Below are 23,789 nucleotides of genomic sequence, written 5' to 3' on the forward strand. Positions count from 1 at the left end.
TCAGCCAAGGGCATGTCAGTGAATACATCCTGCCATCAACTCCCAAATGTCCAAGTCTAGGAACTGTAACTAAATTACAAATGCTGTGGGAATTTCAGGCAAGGTTCTCCTCTCAGCTATTCCGATGTAATTTCGGAATGAATCCAGATTTGGGCTCTCTCCCTCCCAGCTGAATTTCCTGGCTTTTGTTTGCACTAACAGATGTTTGCATTTAATGTCTGTCTTTATTTGGTAACCCGTACATAGATTATTTTTCCCTTCTGTTCTATTAAAAGCCTTATCAAGTCCCTTATGTTTGCTCTTGCTGAAATGAACGACTTTGGCAATATTTTCAACATGCAAGGCAAACAAACTGATTCTTCGAGGAATAACTGCACCAAACTCCATGGCAGTATATCAGGACAAAGCATTTTTGATACATATGTTATGTCTGCATCCATCTGCAGCCAGGGACATCCAAAGGCTTGCAGAAAGCTTTGAGAATTCTCTCCTCAACAGATTCTCACATGCTTACATTTATACTTAACTGGCCTTTGGTCTTCACACATGTGGGGTCAGGCAAGTTTTGGGTGATGGAGACAGGTAAGGAAAACCCAAAAGCAGGGAATGCAAAGCAAAGCTCATTAAAAAAAAAAAATTAAAAAGCAAAACCCAAAAAAAAACCCCACATGACCATCAAACTTTATGGGAAATCTGAGTTTGGCAGTATTGTTTCTCCAGCCCCTAAAGGAGAAAAAGTGTTTTCTCCTGTTTAAGAAGAGTTGGAGATGAAATAACTCATTCAGAAGGGATGTTTTGAGTGACAAATATACAAGTCTTGCTTTTATAATACATTAACAGTCCTTTGGAAATACTTAACCACATGCAATATACAAAACCTACTTCAGAGGTTTGTGAGGTAAACACACTTCACACATTTCTAAACACTGAAAAAAAAAAGGAAATGTATTTATTTTTCTTTAGCATTAAGAATACACTGTAACACTATACACTTAAACATAAACCAGTTTCTCAGTACACAAGTCTTCATTATGAGTCTTCACCCTGGGTTTGGTTTGGCAGGCTCCCCAATTATTACTTCACAGACTGGAAGGCCAGAAGAAACCAGTATGACCATATAATCTGATTCCTTACCTCACACAAGGCTAAACAACTTTAGCCACCAATTTGCCTATCAAACCCTAGGGTTGAACTAAAGGCCCATCTTTTAGGAAGCCAACCAATTGATTACAGACTCCCAAAGATGGAGAAAACTTCACTTCCTCAGCAAATCATTCCAATGTGAGTCAGCAACATCGATTGGAGCAGGTACTTTAAAACATCTTTCAGGCTATTTTTATGTCTGATAAAAATTAAAAGGGAACGCAAGGGGGAAAAGAAGTGGCATTCTCTAATAGAAGCTAAACAAAGAGTCCCTTCTTGCAGAAGTATGACAGCAGTATTACAAATCCTGCTATCAGAGTTATTTATGTGCAGCAGCTGAGGAGAGCAATTCAGATTCCTGGAAAGTGATACTAAGCAGGTTTGTTCAGAATACCATCCTTTTATCGTTTGGCTTTGTAGCTTCTCCTTCCTTCTGCACCACTCTGAAATTTCAGAGGAGCTGTAAATCTACTGCCTTCCACAGGTCATTATTCCCCTTTTCCAAACTGCTCATTTCATTTCAGGAATAAAAAACCCAAAGCTCCAGCAATTTGGTTCTTTGCCAATGGCTAAATTAATAGCAAAAATAACAACAGGGGCTTGTGGAACTCAGAGCATTTATAGACTTCATGAGAAAGAGAAGCCGATCTGGGGGGCCTAAAACTATATCCCTGGATGGCAAATTCTATGCAAGCTTTCCATCCATAAATCAGATTTCTGGAGGTCTTTTTCAAACCCTGGTGCACAGCATAAATGTGGCAGCACAGTAAGTCAGCAGATCCTCAGAGTTAAGGCAGAGCCTTCTGAGCGAGAGAGGCCAATCAGCTGGTGGTGTGGTCACAGGCATTTTCCACCACAAGAAGCACCAAATCCCTGGAGAGCACAGAAAACTGCCTGCAGGTGTACTGCAGGGCCATGCAGGCTGGAAGCCACCACCTGAACTGCTCCAGCACTTTGCTGGAGTCCCTATTAGCCATAAAGAATTCCCAGGAACCTGGGAGGTATCATGCATACCTCAGCAAAATTCCTTCTCAGTGCACACTACAAGCAGACACATGCAAAAAAAATCATTTTAGAAATCTACACTCCTTAGATACTAAATAGTTTGATATATTAATATTTTATTCCCTTGAGCAGCACCACTGACCCAAGACCCTTGGTGGCCAATACACAAGAGTTCTCAGGTGTCTGATGCTTCTGTGGTCATCTAAACTACCAAAGTTAGGAACTCCAAACCTTCTGCAGATCATGTTTTACAATCACTTTCTCTCAAAAGAAAGTGTTAAAAAGAAGTTGAAAAAAAATAATAAAAACAGGTCTGGAATGAGTTCCCTAAAAGATTAAGATATGAATAGTCTTTGGCATTAAGAGGAAAGAAGAAATGATCAGAACAGTGCCAAGGAAAAAAAGAACAATAAAGAAAATGTAAAACTTAATAGCACAAGTATGACCTAATGGTTGAAACACAAAGGCAGATGAGAACAAAAGTTTTATTCAACCTGTGGAATTTACTGATACAAGTTACCACTGACCATAAGCATAACACAACTTCACACAAACCACACTACTCCAGATGCTGTTTTCTTCATTAAAGTCATCAGGAATGAGTGTGACACCTGTGAAACCCCCAGAGGCAGCTAAACCCTCCCCAGAGAGAGCCCAGAGGCAGGGGAGGGGGCAGTGACTTACAGGTGCAGGGAGCGGACGCTGGCAGCAGCAGATCCCAGCGAGGGAATGGCACTCAGCTCGTTGTGGTCCAGCCTCCTGCAAGAAACAGAAATTGAGGGTTGAAGGCAAGCAGCCTGTGCCCAGGAACACAGGAGGAGCAGGGGAGGGCTGGCACTGAGGCAGAAAGCTCCATCTAAAGGGGTTTTTCTGCTCCTCTGGTGGCCACACCTTATTCTTTAATACACCACCATATTTCCTTTACAAGCTTTTCCCCCCACTGCCACCCAGTTTAGGCACTGCATAAAGTGCCAGGCAGGAAAGCACAGTGCCACAGCCCTCTCCTAGCCTGTGTTACAAATTTGCCTGAGTGACAAATAAACATGCCTTGCTTTTACAATACATTAACAGTCCTTTGGAAATGCTTAACCACATGCAATACACAAAACCTACTTCAGAGGTTCCTACTTCACAGCTCCCCACTAATTTCCAGAGTCAAACCTGAGGCAGGAGGATGTTGCACCTCAAGGCCATGTGTGCCATGGCTCAGGACAGGAATTTAACCCTTTCCCCAAGGAGCAGGCCCCGCTCACACCAGGTCAGGGCCTGGGGGCACAACCCAATGGCATCCTCTCCACAGCAGGCCCAGCTCTGGAAATCCCAGAGGGATTTCCCCTCAAAGGCAGCAGAAATGTCACCAGGCATGGAAAAGTCACCAGGCACAGCAATGTCACCAGGCACAGCAATGTCACCAGGCACAGCAATGTCACCAGGCACAGGGCCCTGCTCCAGGCAGCTGGGAGCACGCAGAGCCCCTGGTTCATGGCACCACAAGCCAGCAGCTCCTGCAGCCACCAGCACAGCATCGTCCCCTGCCAGGGCCCAGTGCTTCAAGTGTTTTTCTGACTGAAAACAGATCCTTGCCATGTGACTGGCTCTTCCTTGCTTTAAAGAGCCCTTGTTTGTACGGTGAATTAGTCAATTAATTACTGTAACAGTCGCTTGTCTGGCTGCTTGAAAATTACCCAATTTCTCAATCTTCTTGCCCACTCTCCCTGCTCTTGCTGCAGTGATCACAGCCAAGCCCTGGCCAGGCTCCCCAGGACCCCCAAAGCCCCCCTGCTCCCCCCACTGCTCCCCCGGGCACAGCCTCTGGGTCACTGTGGGCCTCCAGTGCTCCCCTTCCGCAGGGGATCCTGGCAACACCACAATTTGGGTGCAAAGCACAGCATCCCAGAGGGTTGCTAAGCCACAGGCATGAGTAGGGGCAATCTTAAATTATGTTGGCTTTGGGGTTTTTTTTTTCCCCTCTTCTTTCCTTTTAACACTATTTTTGGCAGGTGGGAGAGGGCAGTGGCACATTTATCCCAGAACTTCCCTTCTGGCTCCTCTGAGAGGAGGCAAGATATTTGATTTCACGAGGAGTTCCAAGCACTGCTGGGATAAAAGCTTTCCTCTGCCTCTGACATTATACCCATGCCTTAAAATGTAAGGGAAAAAAGCCAGATGCATTGCAATTCAGCAAGGAGCTCCACTCTGCAACTAAAAGCTCACTGTTGCTCATATTACAACATGGTCTAGAGCTTCCAAAGGTACAAAGCAAGCTGGAAAGAGCATTAAAATGCTTATTTGAGCATGTTTTCATTAACATTTAACTAAGCATCTTGTGGAGAAGAAGGAGCCTGGGTCAGCTCTAGTTAAGCAGCTCTGACACCAGCCAGCATCTAACAACTGGTCAAACCCTCCTCTGACATAAGTGTGATATTCATATATCAGCCTCCTGTCATGTCAGGAATCAGTCAGAAGTGGTTCTCCCACCTCATTTTCTCTCTTGGCTCACAGGCACCATTTGCTGACACAGAGGAGACAGCCAAGCCCTGTATTTGCCTGGGATTTCCCACTCATCTTCCCTGTTTCCCTATGTAAAGGATTGAAAAAGAAAAAATAAAAAAAGGGGGGGAAAACTCAAAACAGAGCAGCTGGGCTCAACAACTTAAAAAACTTTCAGTCTCCTTCCCCAGCCCTCACCTTTGACGACACAAACGCTCTGGATGCTGAGGCAGAGGAGGAGGGGGGGCCACCCATATAAAATATTTACAGTCCAGTTGCCAGGCTGGTGTCAAGCTGAAATGGAGCCTGCTCAAAAATAGCACAGCTCTCCAGAGCTTTCAGTGAAAGGCACTTTAGAAAAGAAAAGGTGAGTTGTTTGGAGAGGAATTTTAGCGTGGTTACTACTTTCTTTGCTACCAATGGGCCTGGAAAGCCTGAGAGCCATGAAACCATCAGTTTGGTGGATTCCATGATCCACGTGACCTGAGGAAACCCCAGAGAGGAGCACAGGGCCCACCCCACAGCAGCACCCTCCATCCATCCATCCATCCATCCATCCATCCATCCATCCATCCATCCATCCATCCATCCAAGGAATGAGAATGGATGGACACCAGGGGATTGTCACCAGATGAAGGCACCAAAGGGGATGAGAGAAGGATCAAGTGTCCTGACGGAAAGTAATGTCCCAGTCCAGCCCCGACCCTGAGCCTCAAGCACTTATTTCAGAGCAAGTGGGATCACAGCGTTTTGCATCACTTTGAGCCACTAAATTTCCACCTACACAGGCTTAAAACTTTTCTAAAAGCCTCTCATAAATGCCACCAAAACAAAGCACACAAACTGCCTAAACTCAGGAAGAAGTGTAGGGTAATTTCTGTTCTGACTTTATCACAATCTCAATAAAGCAAAGCAGAGCATCGAAGATAAGGGATGAAGTTTAAATCTTTTGGTCTGCAGATATTTTCTTTAAATCAAGGGAAAACAAAATGTTTTTAAAATATACCACACTAATTATTCACATGGAGAGACACACACAGAGTTTTAAGCCTTGTGTAATGCCCAGGAACCACAGACAGTACGTTTGAAGCATCATGGGAGGTTCAGGTCTTATCAATGCATCTATTATTTGGGGCAATCTCTTTCCCTGAGGGTGCCTTGGTTTGCCCAGCACAGCATGCACAGAGAAACACTGACTTGCTCTTGAGACATGCCACAGCATGATGCTTATTTCATGAATGTTTGTCAAGTGCTTAAAAAAAAACCCTCAGAAAGAAGATGCTCTGGCAATATAGATGTGGTTCTCCTTGTGAAATGAAGTTTATTTCAGTGGTCTGTGGTTTAGCTGTTATTCAAAAGCAACCAAGATTAGTAGATAGGGCTTTTAACAGAGCTCCTCCCTCAGACTTCCCAGAGCCTGCCTTCCAGGCTCTGCTCCAGACCTCTGCCTCCCCTCCGGTCTCCCATTTCTGACTGCTCCCTTTCCCTCCTTCCCACTCTTCTGCTCTCTCCCTGTTCCCTAACCCTGTCTTTCTGACACAGCAAGCAGCTCTTATCTACCCACTACACTGTGGCTGCACCACTTATCTCCCCAGAAACCCTGACACCTTTTCACAGCATGTAACTGTTCAGTGCAGGGCTTGTCCTGCTCTTACACATACACAGTACTTTGTTCAAGGGAATTCCCTACCTGGGGAATCAGAAGCCACACACATTTCCCACCCCGTGCTCCCTGAAGTCACACACCTTCAGGCACTCCCATGAATAAAAGCCATTGCTAAGCCACAGTCATGTTAGGATAATTCTAAAGTCTCACAGAATCAGGCTGCAATTCTCTTCTTTAAGCACAGAGCAATTTAAGGTTTTCCAGAGTGAAAAGAGAAGTTGAGGAAACAGATCCTGCAGGCAACGTTCTGCTGACCCACCTCATTTCTCTCTAAAGATCGTGCAGAGCTGGTTTCAGAGCACTGCAGTCAATTCTGACAGACATTCCTCATTTACTCATGATTCCCAGCAAGTCCCTACTGTTCATGTAAACAGAGGAGCCAGGGGCAATCAGGCCATGAGAGGGATGCTACATTAATCTCCACAGTCCAATCCAGCAGGCATCAGTCAGGGAGAATTCCACTTTTTGCCTATTTAAGAATCACAGGATCTGGCCCCTCCTTGAGTCCCAGAACCAACACTTAATGAAAACAGACACAGGACAAGAGAAAACGCTTGATAGAGCACAGTATTGTTTCTGAAAGGAAATGTTTTTTCAGTTTCCCATGAGGCACCAGTAGCTCTTCAAACAGAGCCCAAACCTCAAGTATGCCAGCGATTCACCAGGCAAACACGAGCTCATTACCTCAGCCCACCGCCTGCAATCTAGTCACTTTTGGTTTTTAAACCCCAAAATCACAACTCCAGGAATCCCTGTGAAGGGCTGACAGTGCAGCCCCTCTCTGAGTGAAACTGCTGAGCCCTCACAGAGACCAGGAGCTCGGAAAACCTGCAGTTCAGGGAAATAGGTTTGTTTTACCAGCAAGGAGGGGCTGGCACAGCCACTGAGACCTTCTCCAACTCCTCTGTTCCCCACCTGAGCAGAAAACAGCTCTGCTGGTTTAGCCTCTTCTAGCAAGACTGCCAACAGAGTTTGTTCTGGTTCCAAAAGGAGCACAAATGTCTGAGAGAGGAGGAGGCACAGTTAAGTGCTTTGTTATCCACTACACTACACCTTTGTTTCCTGGGAGATTTGGGCTAGGTTGGCATCAGGTATCACAATCCAGGCTGCTGTGCCTTGCTTCGGGGTTATGCTTTCAGCAAGGAGCTTTGTGTGTGTGTTCAGGTGTGCTGAACTGCTGCCTCCAAGCATTGCACAACACCGAGGGAGGCAAACTCCAATGATTTCCAATAACAGCTCTGCTGTTTTAATTGGGATGTTGTGTTCTGCTCATTGATTAGTTTAAAAAAAACAGCCCAGATACAATACAGAGGGGAAAAAAACTCCACACCAAATCAGACCTGCTCATTCAACTTAGCTAAAGGAGGTACTGTCTTAGGAAACGAGATATAATTTCCTCAGAGCCCACAAGCAGCCCTGGCAAAATACAATTAAAACATTTGAAGGAATACTTACACTTCCTGCAGGTTCGACAGCTCTGCAAAGACTGAAGGATCAATCTCTGTCAACTTGTTGTAGCTCAGGTTTCTGTTAAAATAAAAGACAGTGGGATCAGCAAAATACACTCATCCTGCTCAGCAAAACAGTCATCTTAATTATTCTGGATTGCACTGGGAAGGTTTGGGTTTTGTTCTTTTTTAAAAAATAACTCAAAACAGCACTTTTCTGCTGAATACACGAGTGAGTTTAGTTCCATGACAAAAATCTTATCTAGCTCTCCCCAAGCTTCTTCCTCTTTTGCATTAGATTAATGTGGTTTTAATTTGTCTTCATATTACACAATTACATTTATTATTCTACTATTGATTATTTCCAACCACAAAACTAATCACAGATGAATAGGATGTTTCCTGACAAATTAAAGTCTGAACTGAAACAATCAACAAACCTTCCACTAAATATTTCATAGCTATATTCACACAGGATATTTTTTATTTACCACTGTGTGTTACACACAAAATACACATATTATGTGTATTTTACACATATGTTTACACTTACTATGTGTAAACATGTATTTTTTTGAATATATTTTCTAATTTTCTAATATTTTTCTACATTTTCTAACAAGATTATACAATTAGTCTATCACTACATGTTTGTTTTTTTTTAAATCAGTGAATACAGCTTTCAAGCCACACAGCAGTACACACTTTGCTCCTCAACAACCCCAGCCAACACTTTCCAACTATCCAACAGCCCAAACCTAAACCTAAATCATATTCCAGCACCGATGGATGACAAATGGGTTGTGCTGTGTTATCTGAAAGTAGCCTGGTGGGACAGCAGATCAGCCCCACAGGACATCCCTGATTGGGAACACATCCAGAACTCAACATGCTGCAGGAAGGAACACACTAAAAGGATTGCTAGGGGTGGCAAACAGGCAAAATAATGCAGATTAAGTGCCAACTCCAAGAGCTTTGCCATGCTCTGCTGTAGCATCACACAGTGCAACAGCAGAGCCTTCCCTCCAAGACATGCACCCTCAGCACACCACACAGGACAGGTCAAACCTGCAGCTAGGGACTAACCGGATCAATTAAGCCCAAGTGACTAATGATGCAGAAAGTAACAAGTGCTTTAATTACCATTCTGTATGCAGTGCTGGCATGTTTCTGTGAGTGTGTAATCTAAAGAGGGAGGAGGCAAATTGATGGGTGGTAGCAGAAAAGCAACCACAGTAAATTGTAAGGAAATTGTGAGGGGGACTTCTTTAATTTTACTTTGCTCCACACCCTGCTCTGGGATATTACCCTGGGTAAAATTCAACCCTGCTGCCTCCTCTGCAGGGAGGTTACACCCTCTTACTGCACCTCTGAACACAACCCAAAAGATTCATGGCCTGATTTTAGATAAGCCCTCAAACATGGAGCTGCTTATTCAAACCACCAAGCCAGTCTGACTAGAAAACTGGCCAATCTTCCCTGGTTTGGGCTTTTCTTTGCTTTGTGCCCACAGAAAGCAAGCAGGTCTGGAACCCAAACAGGATCTAAGTCACTGAGGCACCTACTGAACTTTTACCAATGCCCCGTGACCCAAGAGCTGAGGCACACACAGAGAAAAGGCAGCTGCCAGAAGAGCACTGATGGAAAGTATCTCCTGAAGTGCTCACACAAACACACTGCACTCTGTGGCAATGCAGAGAGAAATCCAGGCTCACAGCACCCTTACAAAATACCAAGACTTGAAAGACTACAAAGCTTACCAACTTTGCAGGAAGTGATAAACACCTCTTTCAAGCTAAAAAGCAGATATTGATCACCTGGCCTCTTGTAATGCATTTATGGGAAGTCCTCAAAGCGTTCCCCTGCACAGGGAATCATTTGATGGCTCTCACATCATGCCATTCCCCATCAGTTCAGCTCTGAAGGCAGCTCCTTGCATCTTGCCCAAAATGTTCAATTTTTTTTGCCAATACCTGCTGTGGAAGAATGCTCCACAAATCAACAACAGAGGCTGGCTCTTAACAGAGCCTAGAACTGAAGCTGTACAGGAGTGTAAAACCTAACCAAGCATCTCAGTTTAAAATATGCTGTCCTGTAAGCCCCTACTGTCTTTTAAAACACTCAAGAGACCTTTAAATCAATACCAGCCTACAGCAGATATCCATTTCACTATGAACTCAAAGGCATTTATCTAAATAAAAGTCAAACTGCAGTTTAAACTCAGAGTGTGTTTGAAAGCCAAGTCCATATTCATAGCACAATTACGAATTAAAGTGCAATTTGCCCACAGATTACATTACTACTTTTTTTTTTTTTTTAACCACACAGTAAGATCAGGTTGGAGCTTGTCCCTGCCTGATCTACAGGCAAAAAGAGAAAACACAACAGCTAACGTCCTACAGGCTCAGCACAATAAAGCTGCCACAGAAATACAAGTGACAAAGTAAAGGGGGAAATACAGCCAGACATGATGGTGCATGAATCCATCTGTTTTCATGTATTTCTATGCCTTTTACTACAGCCAGATTTCACATTTTTCAGGCAATGTATTTCTCCTCAACACATTCCTCTGCAATAGGCTAAGAGGCTGTTTTATGAAGCAAGAAACAAGAACACATGCACCAGAACTGATCCTCCCTGCACTTGCCAGAGGGACCAGATCCCTGGCTTAGCCTGTGCTCAGGCACTGAGGGATGCTGACATGAACCTCCAAAGTTTACAAGTGAAAAAACAACATCTCCATAAATTAAAGGATTTCATGGCCACAATTTAACGTCACCCAAAGTGACTTTCTGATTATTGCTGCTGCCATTCAGGACATTTGAACATCTAAGTCACTGCACAAGTAGCTGGCTCTTCAGAGAGCACAGACAGATTTTGCTGCAGCAGCAACAGAAAGACTTCCCAAGAGTTGCTGTAGAAATGCAGGTGAACTCCATCCTCTTGAACACCCAAGCCTTCAGTTCTCCCCACACTACTCACCCCAACCACCAAGCATCCTCATAAATGTACACTACACTGCTCAAAAATCAGTGGGGAAATGAAAGCTAGAAATACAGTCAGTACAAAATAAACAGGAGACTTGAAATTACATAGATACGCCGAAATAAAGTTTACTGAGTTTCTGGCACTAGCTGTATTTTAACTTATATTAAAATACCCAAGAATTTCTAGCCTGAAGCATTAGCAATCAAAGGATGTGTTTCCCAGAGCTCTGATCCCCTCACTAGGCAGTATGTGGCATGCCAGTCACAGCATTTAAGTGAGAGAAAGAATTAACATGTTTCAATAGATAGATCATTGGGACTGGGAGTCAGGAAACCTCTGTCTATTCCTGGCTCTCTTAATCTCCTGCTGTGTGACCGGGTCATGTCACATCACCTCTCCAGAGCTTTTGTTTCCACAGCCACCCTTTGTCTGTCTTGTCTATTTAGACTGTAAATAAAATTGAGGTAGGTATTGTCTTGGTTTGCCTGATGCTGATGAAATGAGGCCTCAATCGTGGTTGGGCTCCAGTAATGCAAATAAAGAAGGGAGCTCAAAACTTGAGGTCATGGGGCTCTCCCACCCCTAAGTGTGGGTCCCAAATGTCCATCACTGAAGCACTGCAGGGCTTTAATGTCCCCACCAGGCTGGCCTCTCTGAGCTGAACAGAGCAGCAGTGGAGGCTGACTGGAGATGCCAAGCCCAGGGGCACAGATGCCCCATCACTGAAAGCTGGCACATTTGCTGTTCCTCTGTAGCACAGAATGCATTCCTTCTGGAGGAGCCCTTGGGATGATGCCACAGCTGTCCAATGAATCATCAAATAAATGTTTCTGCCAGTTTTCCAAAATGTCTTCCTCAAAGAAAGAAAGACATCAACTCCCAACACCAAAACCCTATCCTTCCCCAAATCAGCAGCCACCCAGCCCTCTGAGGTATCTCTCACCCTGAGCACCTCTTCAAAGCCAGTTTATAAAGCATCACCTGCAGTGTTTTATGCCAGTTCCAAGACCCCATGGCTTTGGTCCATATCCTGCCCATTTCCTGGCACCTACATTTGAGGTTAGCCGAGCCCAAAAGTGGGGCTGCCCACGAACTGCTCAGTGCCCTGCTTCTCTGCATGGGTATGTTAAATTACTCATGGAAGGATATTCTGATCCCTCCAAGGCAGCTGTGGAGAGAAAACAGATAAATTCAAGAGCCTGAGCTGTGAGTTCAGGGAAGCATCCACCAAAGGTTAGAAGTTCTACAGCTAGCAGAGGAGAACCACCAACCTGAGCAGCCCCTAACATTCAGATGTTTTTTTCATATCAGCTTCTATTGAAAAGGAAAAGCTGGTAAATGCTTTTAAATTTTATTCTGATTTACTGGCATGAAAAGTTCTCTACATGTAATTTATCCATTACAGACTTCAATTCTTCCTTGTATTGGCTAATCCAACAATGCAGGGTTTTCCCCTCCTGTCACTAAGATGCCCATGATCAGGAACTGAGAGCCTGTTAAATCAATATGGGAAGGGCCCTGTTCTGTCTTCTCAGCCACTGCAGTCTCTAAATAAGAAAGCAGTGTTTGCCTTCAGTTGGCATTGTGAAAGTGGCACTGTGGATCACTGAACTCTGCAGAGACTGAAGTGAAAGTCTTGTTAAATAACTGGGTATGGTCAAAAGAAACAGTGCTGTCACAGAAAGAGTCCTGCTTGCCTATGAGGAGGGGTCAGTCAGTTCTTTCACCTGTGAGAGGCCAACCCTGCCCCCTTGGGCAAGGTGCAGGGTAGACCAGGAGTTTATATCAAAGTTTTGGCTCTGCTTTGGGACCCTGACCAGTGCAGAGAAAAGCCACCTACCTCTCTGCTGAAAACCACACAAAGGAACAGAGACATACATGGCTCCTGGTCCCTGTCCACCACGATGATGGCTAAATTCTGTTCTGCAAGGTGAAAGTTTCCAACCCTTACATCAAAACCATTAATCTGTCAGTGCAGAAGATTACGTCAAAAGTGTTTCTGCACCTTTTGATGACAGGCATTGGAGAAAAGGAGGATGGCTTGAAATTCTGTCACTGCCAACTGTGGCTTTCATTAAACACTTTGTCAACCGTTGTCATAACACAACTTTTCATTGCTCCTGCACAAAAGGGAGTGAGGGCCCAGAACAATTGAGCCCTGCAGTAGAAATTCCTCTGGCTCATCTGTCGAAAGATAGCTGCCTAGTCTGCAGCTCACTGAATAGGCACCATCCTCTTCCCACATGTTTGTAGATGGCTTTACAGCCCTGGAATGGAGGCCCCATGCACACTTGAGTGGGTATGAAAAGCATGGCTGCAGCTGAATTAGCTTGGGGATGGGGGCCAGGGGAGCAAGAGAGGGAGCACACTGCCCATGCTAAGAGTGTACAGCTGTGCAGGAAGACAGCATGCTCAGATGTCTCTTTTAAACAAGCTTGTGAGGTGCCAGAGAGATGGCAGTGTCCTTGTAAGCAGGGACAGGTGAGCATTAATGCTGAAGCACAAAGCCATCAGAGATTCTGTGGATTCAGGTGGCTGTAGGGACAGTCAGGACAGAAAGAAGTAGCTTTAGTCCATTTTTGATTGCTGTGCACAGAACAGGTCCAAAGTCCACTCCCATGAGGCAAGAGCAGCCAAAGAGCTCCTGCAGCCTCTTCTCATGAGAGCTGTGCTCCAGTCCCTTCCTCTGCACATGCTCCAGCATCCAACTGTGTGTCCTGAGTGGGGGCCCAGAACTAATCCAGGATTCAATGCATGGCCAGTGCTGAAGATGATCACTGGCCCACTCCTGCTGGCCACACTATTGCTGGTACAAGCCAGGGTGCCACTGGCCTTCTTGGCCACCTGGGCACTCGCTAGCTCATGTTCAGACAGCTGTCCACCAGCACCTCCTGTCCTCTTTCAGCAGGCAGCTTTTCAGCCACTGAGCCCCAAGCCAAGCCCTTTGTGATTTCTGCTATAAGTACCCCAGGTACAGGGTGCTGCCTGCAAGTGCAAAGCATGCAGCTTACAGAGACTCTGAAATGCAGCCCAGAAATGGCCCACAGCAAGCATGGCACCTAGAAGGAGGTAAGAGCACCAAGACACAGGGCACCAGTGAGGTGGATGCCCCGGATTGCTGCTCTAAGTGCTTTGAGAGAAGGGGACTCTGCAGGACACTGAGAGGCTACACAGCACCCACATGGGTGAAGCTGTGCCCCACCACTGAGAGGTTCTGTTAGTGGCTCAGATGATGTGCTCACTCAGGCTTTACTTATGTCCTTGTTCAAATTAGCAGCAGCAACAGCATTATATTGGCTTGGGTTAACAGCCTGCTCATATAAGGGGCTTTATGTGCAGGAGGGAGTCAACTTAAGGGCAGCCCTCAAGCCATAATATGAGCTAATTTGACAGTGAAGACAAACTTTGAGAGGTCATCCAGACACCAAGAAAACTGCACCATGAATCACTCTCAGTCATGACCAATGATACTGTAAAGGAAATTCCTGTAGCATGATCCCCAAAGAATTGATAGCACACGGATCCCAGCAGATGCATGCAGGCATTAATGCAAAGAACACTAATTAAAACCACATCACTGAGAAGTATTGTGCCAGACTACAATTTAATTTAGTGTGTGGTTGGTATGGTTCGAGAAACTTGGGAATGATCTTAACTTCAAGTGACTTTCAGGGACACATTTTCAGCCTTCCAGGGCTGTAAATGTAAATATCTCTGCCGCTGTGGACTGCCAGATTCCAAGAGGCAGCACAGGATGAGCAGGCACACTCTCAGGGCTGAGCAAAGGCAGGAATCCTTTGCAGGAGCACTGCAAGGCTGCTGGGGCTTCCACATCTCCTACACCAAGAATTCTTACAGGCTTATTTGTCTCTTTCAACAGGGCAGTGTCAGGTTATTTTAGGCCCTGTTAGGCTTACACAAATGTGTTTTGACAAAACCTAGGATCCCATTTCCTCCTATTTTAATAACCTTAGCAAAACTCAAGTAGAGTTCTTCTCTGCTTTTTTCTTTTACTTTTCTTGAAAGATCATTTCCTCCAAAACCCCTTATTTTATTTCTTAAGACAGAAGGCTTAGATGCAACTTAATCTACATAACCACACATGTATGCAAATACTCCATAACTCTTGTAGAAATCACCTGGGTAACTCAGGTTCTCATGAACCTCATGCTATGACTCTGCACCATCAGAAGAGACACAAGGATACTCAGTTCACCAGAGCTTGATCCTGGCCCACTCAACAAGTTTTTCCCAGTGTTTCAATTGCTCAAAAAATATTGTCCCAATTGTTCCAAAAAGCGTGAAGTGAGATTCCAAGCAGTGAAGTAATTTGGAAGCCATGCAGTGGTGTCAGTGGCAGGGCAGGGCTGTGAGCCCTGCCCCTGCAGTGAGATCCCCCCAGGCCCCTCTGTTTCCTGGGCACATTCAGCCCTTCCCAGGGCAGAAGAAGCAGGAATGACAAGGTATTGAACATTGCTTTTTGTGCTTCTGAGCAGAGCACTAGCCACAGGCACACAGGCTGCAGCCTGAGGCTGCACACCCTCCTGTGGGGCCACAGGTTCCTGTGCCCCCAGCCCAGTCAAAGGCAGCATTGTGTGCAGGGAACAGGGCATGCTGCAGGGCTCAGGGCAGGCAGCATTTAATTGCAGCAATCTTGCTCTGTATTTGCCTCTTCTATTAAGCTGCAGTGCCTGAAGGAGAACAGTCCTCTCCAAAACACACTGAGGCATCAGCTCCAAGGATTGCATCAAAGCAAAAACACTTTTCAAAGGGGGCATGAGCATCTAAATAAGAATAACTGCATTTAATTTCAAGTAAAGCAATCCTGCTTTGCCACCTGTGACAGGTAAGCAGCTGGAAGGAAAAGCAGGATGTGGAGAGTTTTTTAACCCACAAATAAAACTCCACCCATCATCTGCCCTGACACCCAGAGGGTTTGTTCTGGGTTTATTGCTTTAATTAAAGTGCTAACTACTGCCATGAGAAAGACGTAGCCCTAAAACCAAAAGCTGCAAGTTGGTTGCTTGACTTTGTATGACCAAACTCACTTTTTTCTAATTTGATACTTGGTGATTTTGCACCCACAAAGCAAAGCAGCCTCTCTTTTAAACCACTGGAGCAAGGGCTGGATAGCCCAGCTCAAACAAAATACTCACCAACAAATTGCTCCTGCTTCCATCACAGCAGTTTTTCTTTGGTAAATCAATAAAGGCCATGACTTTTTTACTAACATTTTCACTTAAGGTTCCCCACTGTGTATTCAACATATTAAACCAATTTATTGAGGATTAATAACTATGTAATTTACTACATATCTACCTTAGAACTGCTCAGCCTCCATTAACAGTAACAAGCTACATTGATAAATCAGCATTAAGTGCTATTTACAGTTTCAAAAATGGCTCCTTTTGCAAAGCAAATATTTTCTTCTGAAAGTTGTGCAATTCTTCACAAGTACTCACAGCAGATAAACCACGTTATACCTTTGGCTTTTTCAGATGTTTGGGAAGACCCACAGCAGCAATGTTGGACTGCTAGCAATCAAACCCTCCCACCACATGACTTTGCAAAATCCAGCTGTGGGTTAGAAGTTGAGTGCAGAGAGAACACAGAGAGATAATTCAGAAATTCCTCAAACACTGTTCAAGATTTCCATGATTTTAGAAAACTTCCAAGGTCAACCATTCAGTAATATTTAATAATCCATACTTCAAGTTCTCGATGAACACAGAATTGCAATATGCTCTGCTCTCTTTGGGATTCAAATGGTTTGAATCCAAAAGCTCCTGGTGAGTTCAGAGACCTTAACCAGCCAAAATTATATTTTTCCACTGCTCCAAACGCACTTTTTATCAGAAATATTAACTTAGCAAATGCACAACACTCTGGATGCCACGACCCAGCAGCACCACGTCTGCATTACTGGGGATCCCCAAGCCCTGAGAGGAGGAAATTTCAGCACAGAGCTGGCATTGCCCCTTTGCAGAGCCCACCCTGAGTGAGAGCTGGCCATGGCTGGCCCAGTGACAGCACTGGGCATGGCCCTGCCCAGTCAATCATTAATGCTGGGGACAGGGCACACAACCTCTCCCCCTCTCTGTTTGCTCAGCCACTCTCTCCTGGCTCTTATTAATAGTTAATCAGGAAGGACTGATCTCCCCCCCGCTCCCCCCAAAACATGAAGTGGCACCAAGGAATATTTGTGCACTGGTTAAAACTAATCAGGCAAAGAGTTGGGAGAAAAGTTTCTATAAAACCACTGTGCAGATTTTTCCTGTGGCCCAGGCATGGGGGCTCACTCCAGGCTTGCTCCAGCTTCTCCTGCACTTGATGCTGCTTTCCACCCACACGGAGGGGCTGCATCACCTCCTGCTCTCTCAGTGATGGTACCTAAGTGCTTTTAGAGGCTTTTCCCAGAAAGAACCACTGCTGTCCTGTTCTCTGCCTGCCTGGCCACAATGCACACTGGTGGCTGCTCCTCCCCAGCCACCCAGTGCTCGTGCTGGGCTGTCACCAGGAAAACTCTCAGCAGATGGACTGATGTGAAGCTCTGCCTCCTCAGATGGGCTGCAAAGTTTAACAGACCCAGGGAGCAGAGCCAGCAGAGCCCACCCAGCTGGGCCAGCCAGGACACAGGCAGCGGCCAGCCCTGCCAGCTCTGCCCCTCTCCTCCCCCTGCAGCAGCGACTCTGATCTCACAGAACACCCAGGCAAGCTCTGCAGCTCTGCACAGTGCAAATAAAGCCCTCTCTGATCAGTCCAAGTGGAATTACAACCCTGTGCCCGCCATAAACTCACTCAGTTTGAAATCTACCAGAGCAAGGACATTCCTGGCACCTTCCAATGCCACGGGCTGAAACGGAGGGGTTGGCCAAATCCAAACATTCTGTGTGTGGAAAGGAATGATGTATATAACCTCAAACCATCTCAAGGACTAGTTACCCATGGCTGGCAGCACTGCATGGTGCAGGGCCAGCTCTAATCCCCCAGAGGTGTGAGGAACACATGGCAGACAGCTCTTCATTTCCAGTTTAAAAATAGCTCTTCTCTGTAATAAAGAACAGCATTTTAAGGGCAAAACCTGACGATTTTAAACTAAAAAACCCCTAAGCTGGCCATCCTGGCTGGAGGTGTACGGTTTACACAAGCATCCATCCCCTTTCCTTTCAAGTAATCAATGTCCAATCATAATGCACTTCCACTCCAAGCACTTTCGTACTGCCAACAAAGCACCAAGCAATTTAATGGATTTCTAACCCCAAAATGGGAGCTGTACTACATCCAACTGATCCAATTTGTTCAGCCTTAGAGGAAGCCCTGGGAACAAAATGCTAGAAATAAAACCACATGCACTGATAACATTACAGAAATAGATACACCAAGAAGCAAATGTTCTGTCCCTTCTATCTGACCTCCAACTTGGTTTAATTGACCTTCAAGATGGAAAAACTGCATTTAAAACAAGCCATTTCCACTTAGATCAAGAGTAATACAAGTGTGAGTGAGTGGGTAATTGTGTGTGAGAGTGTGCTCTATACAAAGCACTTTCCCACCTCGATGTTAACATCAGGGTCAGCTGTCTGAACAATCATTCAGACTTTTTTGGCATAACTCCTGTATTGCTTTTTGCCATTGGGACAGCAGCAATGTCAAAGCAGATGGAGCTGAAGCTCAATTCTCTGCCCAAGGAATGCCATAAAGTCACTGAGGGAACAATTGAACCTATTGCTGCTTCACATGCCAGCCTTAACGTTCCTTACTACACCAGAATCTCACATGTGTGCATTCATCCTTAAACGACTTACACGTGTACATGACCTTCATGTAAACACAAACACATGCATGAGGCAATATAATTACAGTGATGTACACAGCTAGAAAGGCTTTATCAGGGGAGTTTGGGACAGCTGTACAACTTACAACTGAGTTGTGAAGAGTGCTAGTAAAATATCTTTATTGCACTCTGCCCCGCCATATAATGTCACATCTTTTACAGAAGCACTATTTTAAAAAATCTTTGAGAGCTTTACAGCTTTTATTGGTGCTGTTTTTCAGCTCCTTCCACTTACAAAGCCAGATTTCTGTATTAGTGCAACTCAGACTGCAGAAAGGAGAAAAAGTTACAGGTAATTAAATTTTAGCAAGTCCTTCAAATGAGTTTGCTCTTCCCCAAGTCTGGTATCTCAGAACTTTGCAGCATTAAAAATCAGTCCTTATTTCCACTGGCTGCAGTTTTTTGCTGTTTGGCTCTCTTAAACTCTCAGGAGTCCTGGACAAATGGGGCTCCAGGCAGAGCCCAGGGGAAGCAGCTGCTCAGGAGCCCACATTTGCTGCTGCTCCCCACCTCTGTTGGGGGCCACTGCAGCTGAGTTTGAACCCTGCATTAGCATCAGCCAGGCACCAAAGCTCTCTTTCAGATCAGAAAGGTATTTTTTCATCTACTTCAAAGGGCTCTGATGTACTTTGCTGGATGGATGCCTTGATTTATTATTCAATGAACTCCCTTGGATTTGCAGAGTTTCTCAGCTAAAGGCATCACAGCTAATTCAAAGGGAATGTAGATGTTTAAAGTTCAGTCAAAGAACAAACTTTCCCTTCTATAGACTTTTATCCTTTCCACATTGCAGAGGGGAGGGGAACATTTCCCAATTCTTTTGCTATGGGAAACAATAAAGAACCCACTCTCCCTACAAAACTGCTGGATTCAGAAGATACTTGAATAAACTAATTTCCTTCTTCTTTTAACTATTATTACTGGAATCATACTGCTCCTCTTGGCATTTCAGATAAGATTTTCTGTTACAACTGTCTTAGTTTCTGCTCACCAGAGGATGTGCATTTGTCACAGGAGCTCCAGTCCCAGCTCCAAGTACAGGGAATCCCTTCATCCGAGAGGATGCTGCAGTCAAGCAACAAATTCTTTACGAAGATGTTAAAAGGCAGACAGGTCCTTGCCTCTTGCTTTGAGCCCACCTCACTCAGGCATAACCCAAAGGAGATGCCATCTTAAACTTACCCAATGGCCTCTCAAAATATTTTTCAAAAGTCCCATAATGAAACTCCATGTGGGTGGCCACCTGGCTGCCCTGAAAATAGAAAAGCTAACACTGCAGTTTGGCCAGGAACAGAAATACCCTTCCCCTCTTAAGAGTGGTCCTTGTGAGCCCAGGCACTGTGCCAGGGGCTCACCATTCACTGCACAACCTGCAGCTCTCCCAGGGCCAAGGGCTCCTTGGCTTCACACCAACCCCTGCTCCAAAATGGGATTATTTGGGGAACATGAATGCAGAGGGTGCTCCCAAGGTTTGTTATTGCAGAGTGAGGGACACAGGTGAACTCATTGCTTGGACAATTCAAATCATGTCCCTTTGAGAGGAGACAGACTGATCTCTATGAAAATAATAAATGTCACCATTTCAAGGAAATCAGAGAAAGAAGAGTTAGGGCTTGTGGAAAGCACTGCTGCTCTAAGCACAGACAACAATGGGGAAAAGTGCAGCAATTCACATGAAAGGATGAAGAAATCCTGAGATGAACCATGATGGAGAAGCCAAAGCACCCCACAAGAGGGGACATGGAGAGATGGAAGTGGGCAAGCCCAAGGAGACCAGAGGGTGACAACACCTCACATGGCTGAAAAACCAGAGGAAAGAACCCCTGTGCAATTCATCCCCACATCTGTGCAGCCACAAAGAACAGGAAGCTGCAGCAAACTGCCAGGCTGTGACCTGCCTGAAGGAGAAAAACTTCCTCAGTGCTTCCCAAAACTGGGCAGTGCCAGGAGCAGGACCCTGGGTCAGACATCAGTGTGGGAGCACATGCTGTGCACACTCCCTATCCCAGCCTGGCCAGACTTCAGCAATGCCACATTAAAAAAAACACATTTTCCTCAATTTGTCACAGCAAGTGAGGTATGAAATAAAAAAAAACCAAAAAACTTTCCAGATCTTCCAAACCCTCCACGTCTTTGCAAACCAATCAAAATTGTGTAAAAATAAATTGCAGTGCATTTTATAGGGGAAAATAACTCTACTGCAACTGGAAACACATAACCTTGCTTTTCTCTAACAAAACCTGCAGGAAATGGCTCTGCAAAAGTTAACTAAGTGATACTGGACTTTCTCCAGAGTGTTGTATAGGAAGTAACTGCAAAAATGACTGCCCAGTTTAACCTTTTGTCCAGCCTGCACTACAGAGCCACAGCACAGAGGTATCTGGCTGATGTTAACAATCCTCTGGAGTATTCTCTAGAAGTGCAGCAGAGAGAGCAGGTTATCTCACACATGCTCACCCTTGCCACGGCACAAAGCCCAGGCAGCCAAGTGCTGATGGAAAACAGCACTCTACAATTCTCCCTTTCTCGGCCAGCAATTGGTTTTTATTTTGTTTTTTAAAGATGCAAAAAGCAGAGCAGATGCCTGCATGCCCTGAATTCAGACCTGTGCCAGGCTGGCAGTGCTGACACACCAAAGGTATTCCATCCCTCTGCACATCTGCAGACATCCATACACCTTTGGTAAGGATCTCATATTGTGATATCAGAGTATTTGTGGGTGAAACATTTCTTCAGCACCCATCACTAACACTCACTGAGCTCCTCTCCCTTTACTCACCACCCCAGGAAGGGCTGCAGAAAGTGCCAGGGAAGGATCTTTAGCTCCCAAGGCACCTCAGGAACAGCACATCTGCCAAGAAACCTGGTGTCAATATTTGCCTGGAGCTGTGCAATCACACAATTCCACAGCCTGAGCCAAGCTGCCCTCCCCATCCTTTCTCCCCCACCATCCACATGGCTCCAGAGTGGGGAAGGTGCTGCTGCAAACACAGGAAACAGGTCTGGTTTTCTGCCTTCATTTCTTTTAGTTGAAAAGGAGGAACTACAGCTTTATACATGGATATATACATACATACATACACATCTCTGAATCCCCAATATTTCATTTAGTCTTCACTTTCCATTAAAAACACTGGATTGGGGAGGGAAAAAAAAATCTAAGAAGAAACCAAGGCTCCTCCATATCCCCACAAAGCTTGGGTCCTGTGTAATTGCTTTAACCAGGACACAGCTTCAAGAGCTGCAGAATACTGCTTGATCACATTAGCCAGCAGGAAACCATTTCATGCTCTTTTTTTTTTTTTTTTTTTTTTAGCAAATTTGACACCACCACCAAAGCTGCTCCAAGACACATAAAAAACACACCAAAAAACCACACCCATAGGGGAGAGAGCCAAAAAATCAGTCTAGAGCAAGGGAGGCTCACAATAAAATGCCCCCCATGGAATGACACTGAATTCAATACACTGAAACAGCCACTGGGAGGGAAGCCAATACACAGGAATATTGCAATCAGCCTTGGGAATTAGCTCTAGTAGGTTGTTTCTTTTCCTGCTGCCCCACACTTATGTCAAGTCACATGAATACAATTACAGAAACTGCACCTTTTCCATGAACACCTTCACTGCGATAAAGGTTCTCATTTTGCTCCACATAAAAACACCCTCCACAGGTTTATAAGCTTTAATTGCTATGAGAACCCATAAAAAGTGCCCAAATAAGTCTATTTAATGGTTACACATTAACCATCATACACCTCCAGGCTTGTGTTATCCACCTATTTGCTAAATCAATAAATTGCTCGTAGGCAAACTTTTGAAAAACATTGCTGCTGCTGGAAATGTTCCGTTTCTGTTTACTAATAACTTCATAAAATTAATTGAAAACTCCTAGCCATATCTGAAGTTTTCTGCAGGAAAAAAAAAAAAGAAGCAAGCTGGTTTTCAGCAAAGAATCAACCTCAAATATCTCTGTTGTGCTTGAATTTGGATGCTGGCCCATAAGGCAGTGTAAGCACAAATCCAGGCTGGGAAGGACTTGGGTCAAGAGAAATACGTGAGTGTGTGTGCCTGCAGAAACAGCTCCTCTCAACCTGAGAAGAACAAGAACTGCAATAAGCCTGGCCAGCCAGCAGCAGGGAAGCTGTTCACATGAGCAGGACAAACAGGAAGGATTAACAAGGGGTTCTAGGACAGCAAACACCCAAAAAACTTATTGGCAATTAAATCAAGGGCATTGCACTCGGTGGATTCACCCCTCCACCCTCACCTGCCACTGGGTGCAACAGAAGAAATGGACACAGCCTTAGCACAACAGCCCCAGTTCACTGCCCTGTACCTAAGGGAACACCTGGTGCAGCCCAACTGCTCTCCTTATGGCAGTAAATGTCCCCTTGGGCACGGACAGATGTCCCGGTGTGCCATCTCCCACCTCACAGACACGTGCAGCTGGCAGCAGGGGCACAATGCCAGCCCCAGCATCTCCTGCCTCCTCTGGGATTGGGAGAGGAGCAAACCTGGGCCAAGCAGCCTGACTGTGATTAAGTGTTGATCAAATCCAACTATTTCATAAAGTTTCTGGTATACCCAGCCAGCTTCAACAGTCTGCACTCTGCTGTGAAATCTCGAGGATATTTATGAAAAGCTGGCAAATGGCTCTTTAGACATCTTAATAAGCAAATCTCAGTTTGAAATCCAGAGATGCACTCTGAAATCCCAGTGTGGCTTTCTTGCCCAAGCACTCCCTGAGCCCCCTCATCATGGGCACCAGAGCCCTTCTCTGTGACTTGGATCCCCATGGAGAAGGGACAAGTCCATGGATGGGATCCTGAGCAGCCTGGTCTAGAGGGTGCACAGGCCACAGGGTTGGGAACTAAATGGGTTTCCAGGCCCCTTCCAACCCAAGCCTTTCTGTGATTCCAACAATTCCATGACCCTGGAGATGGCTAACACACCACTTTTCCCTAAGCAGGTCCCCCTGCCCACAGCAGCCCCCAGCCTATGTGCAGAGCCACTTCCAGGGGGGCAGACAGACAGCAGGCACTTCGCACCTCCCCACCATAAACCTGCCCAGAGCAATTATCCAGCCCCGTTCCAGCTGGGAACACATTGCTGCCTCTTTTATGGCACCAGGGCTGCGAGGGCAGCAGGCAGCTGGCCCCAGCTATGCACAGAGAGAAGCCAAAGGCCTCCAACAGCAGAGGAAATGCAAACAC

The 23,789-nt window shown here is 45.4% G+C and overlaps 1 protein-coding gene across 1 annotated transcript in view; it reads right to left on the reverse strand.

The window, feature by feature from the left end:
- Positions 1-23,789, reverse strand: part of LRIG1 (leucine rich repeats and immunoglobulin like domains 1) — a 91,276-nt gene that overhangs the window by 48,543 nt on the left and 18,944 nt on the right. The window contains exons 2-3 of the mRNA XM_064432973.1: positions 7,760-7,831; positions 2,833-2,907 (exon numbers count right to left, since the gene is read on the reverse strand). Of these exons, the coding sequence (XP_064289043.1) occupies positions 2,833-2,907; positions 7,760-7,831 (147 nt within the window). The remainder of the gene's footprint in view (positions 1-2,832; positions 2,908-7,759; positions 7,832-23,789) is intronic.

This window comes from Passer domesticus, chromosome 9, assembly GCF_036417665.1.
Source record: "Passer domesticus isolate bPasDom1 chromosome 9, bPasDom1.hap1, whole genome shotgun sequence".
Lineage (NCBI taxonomy): Eukaryota > Metazoa > Chordata > Aves > Passeriformes > Passeridae > Passer > Passer domesticus.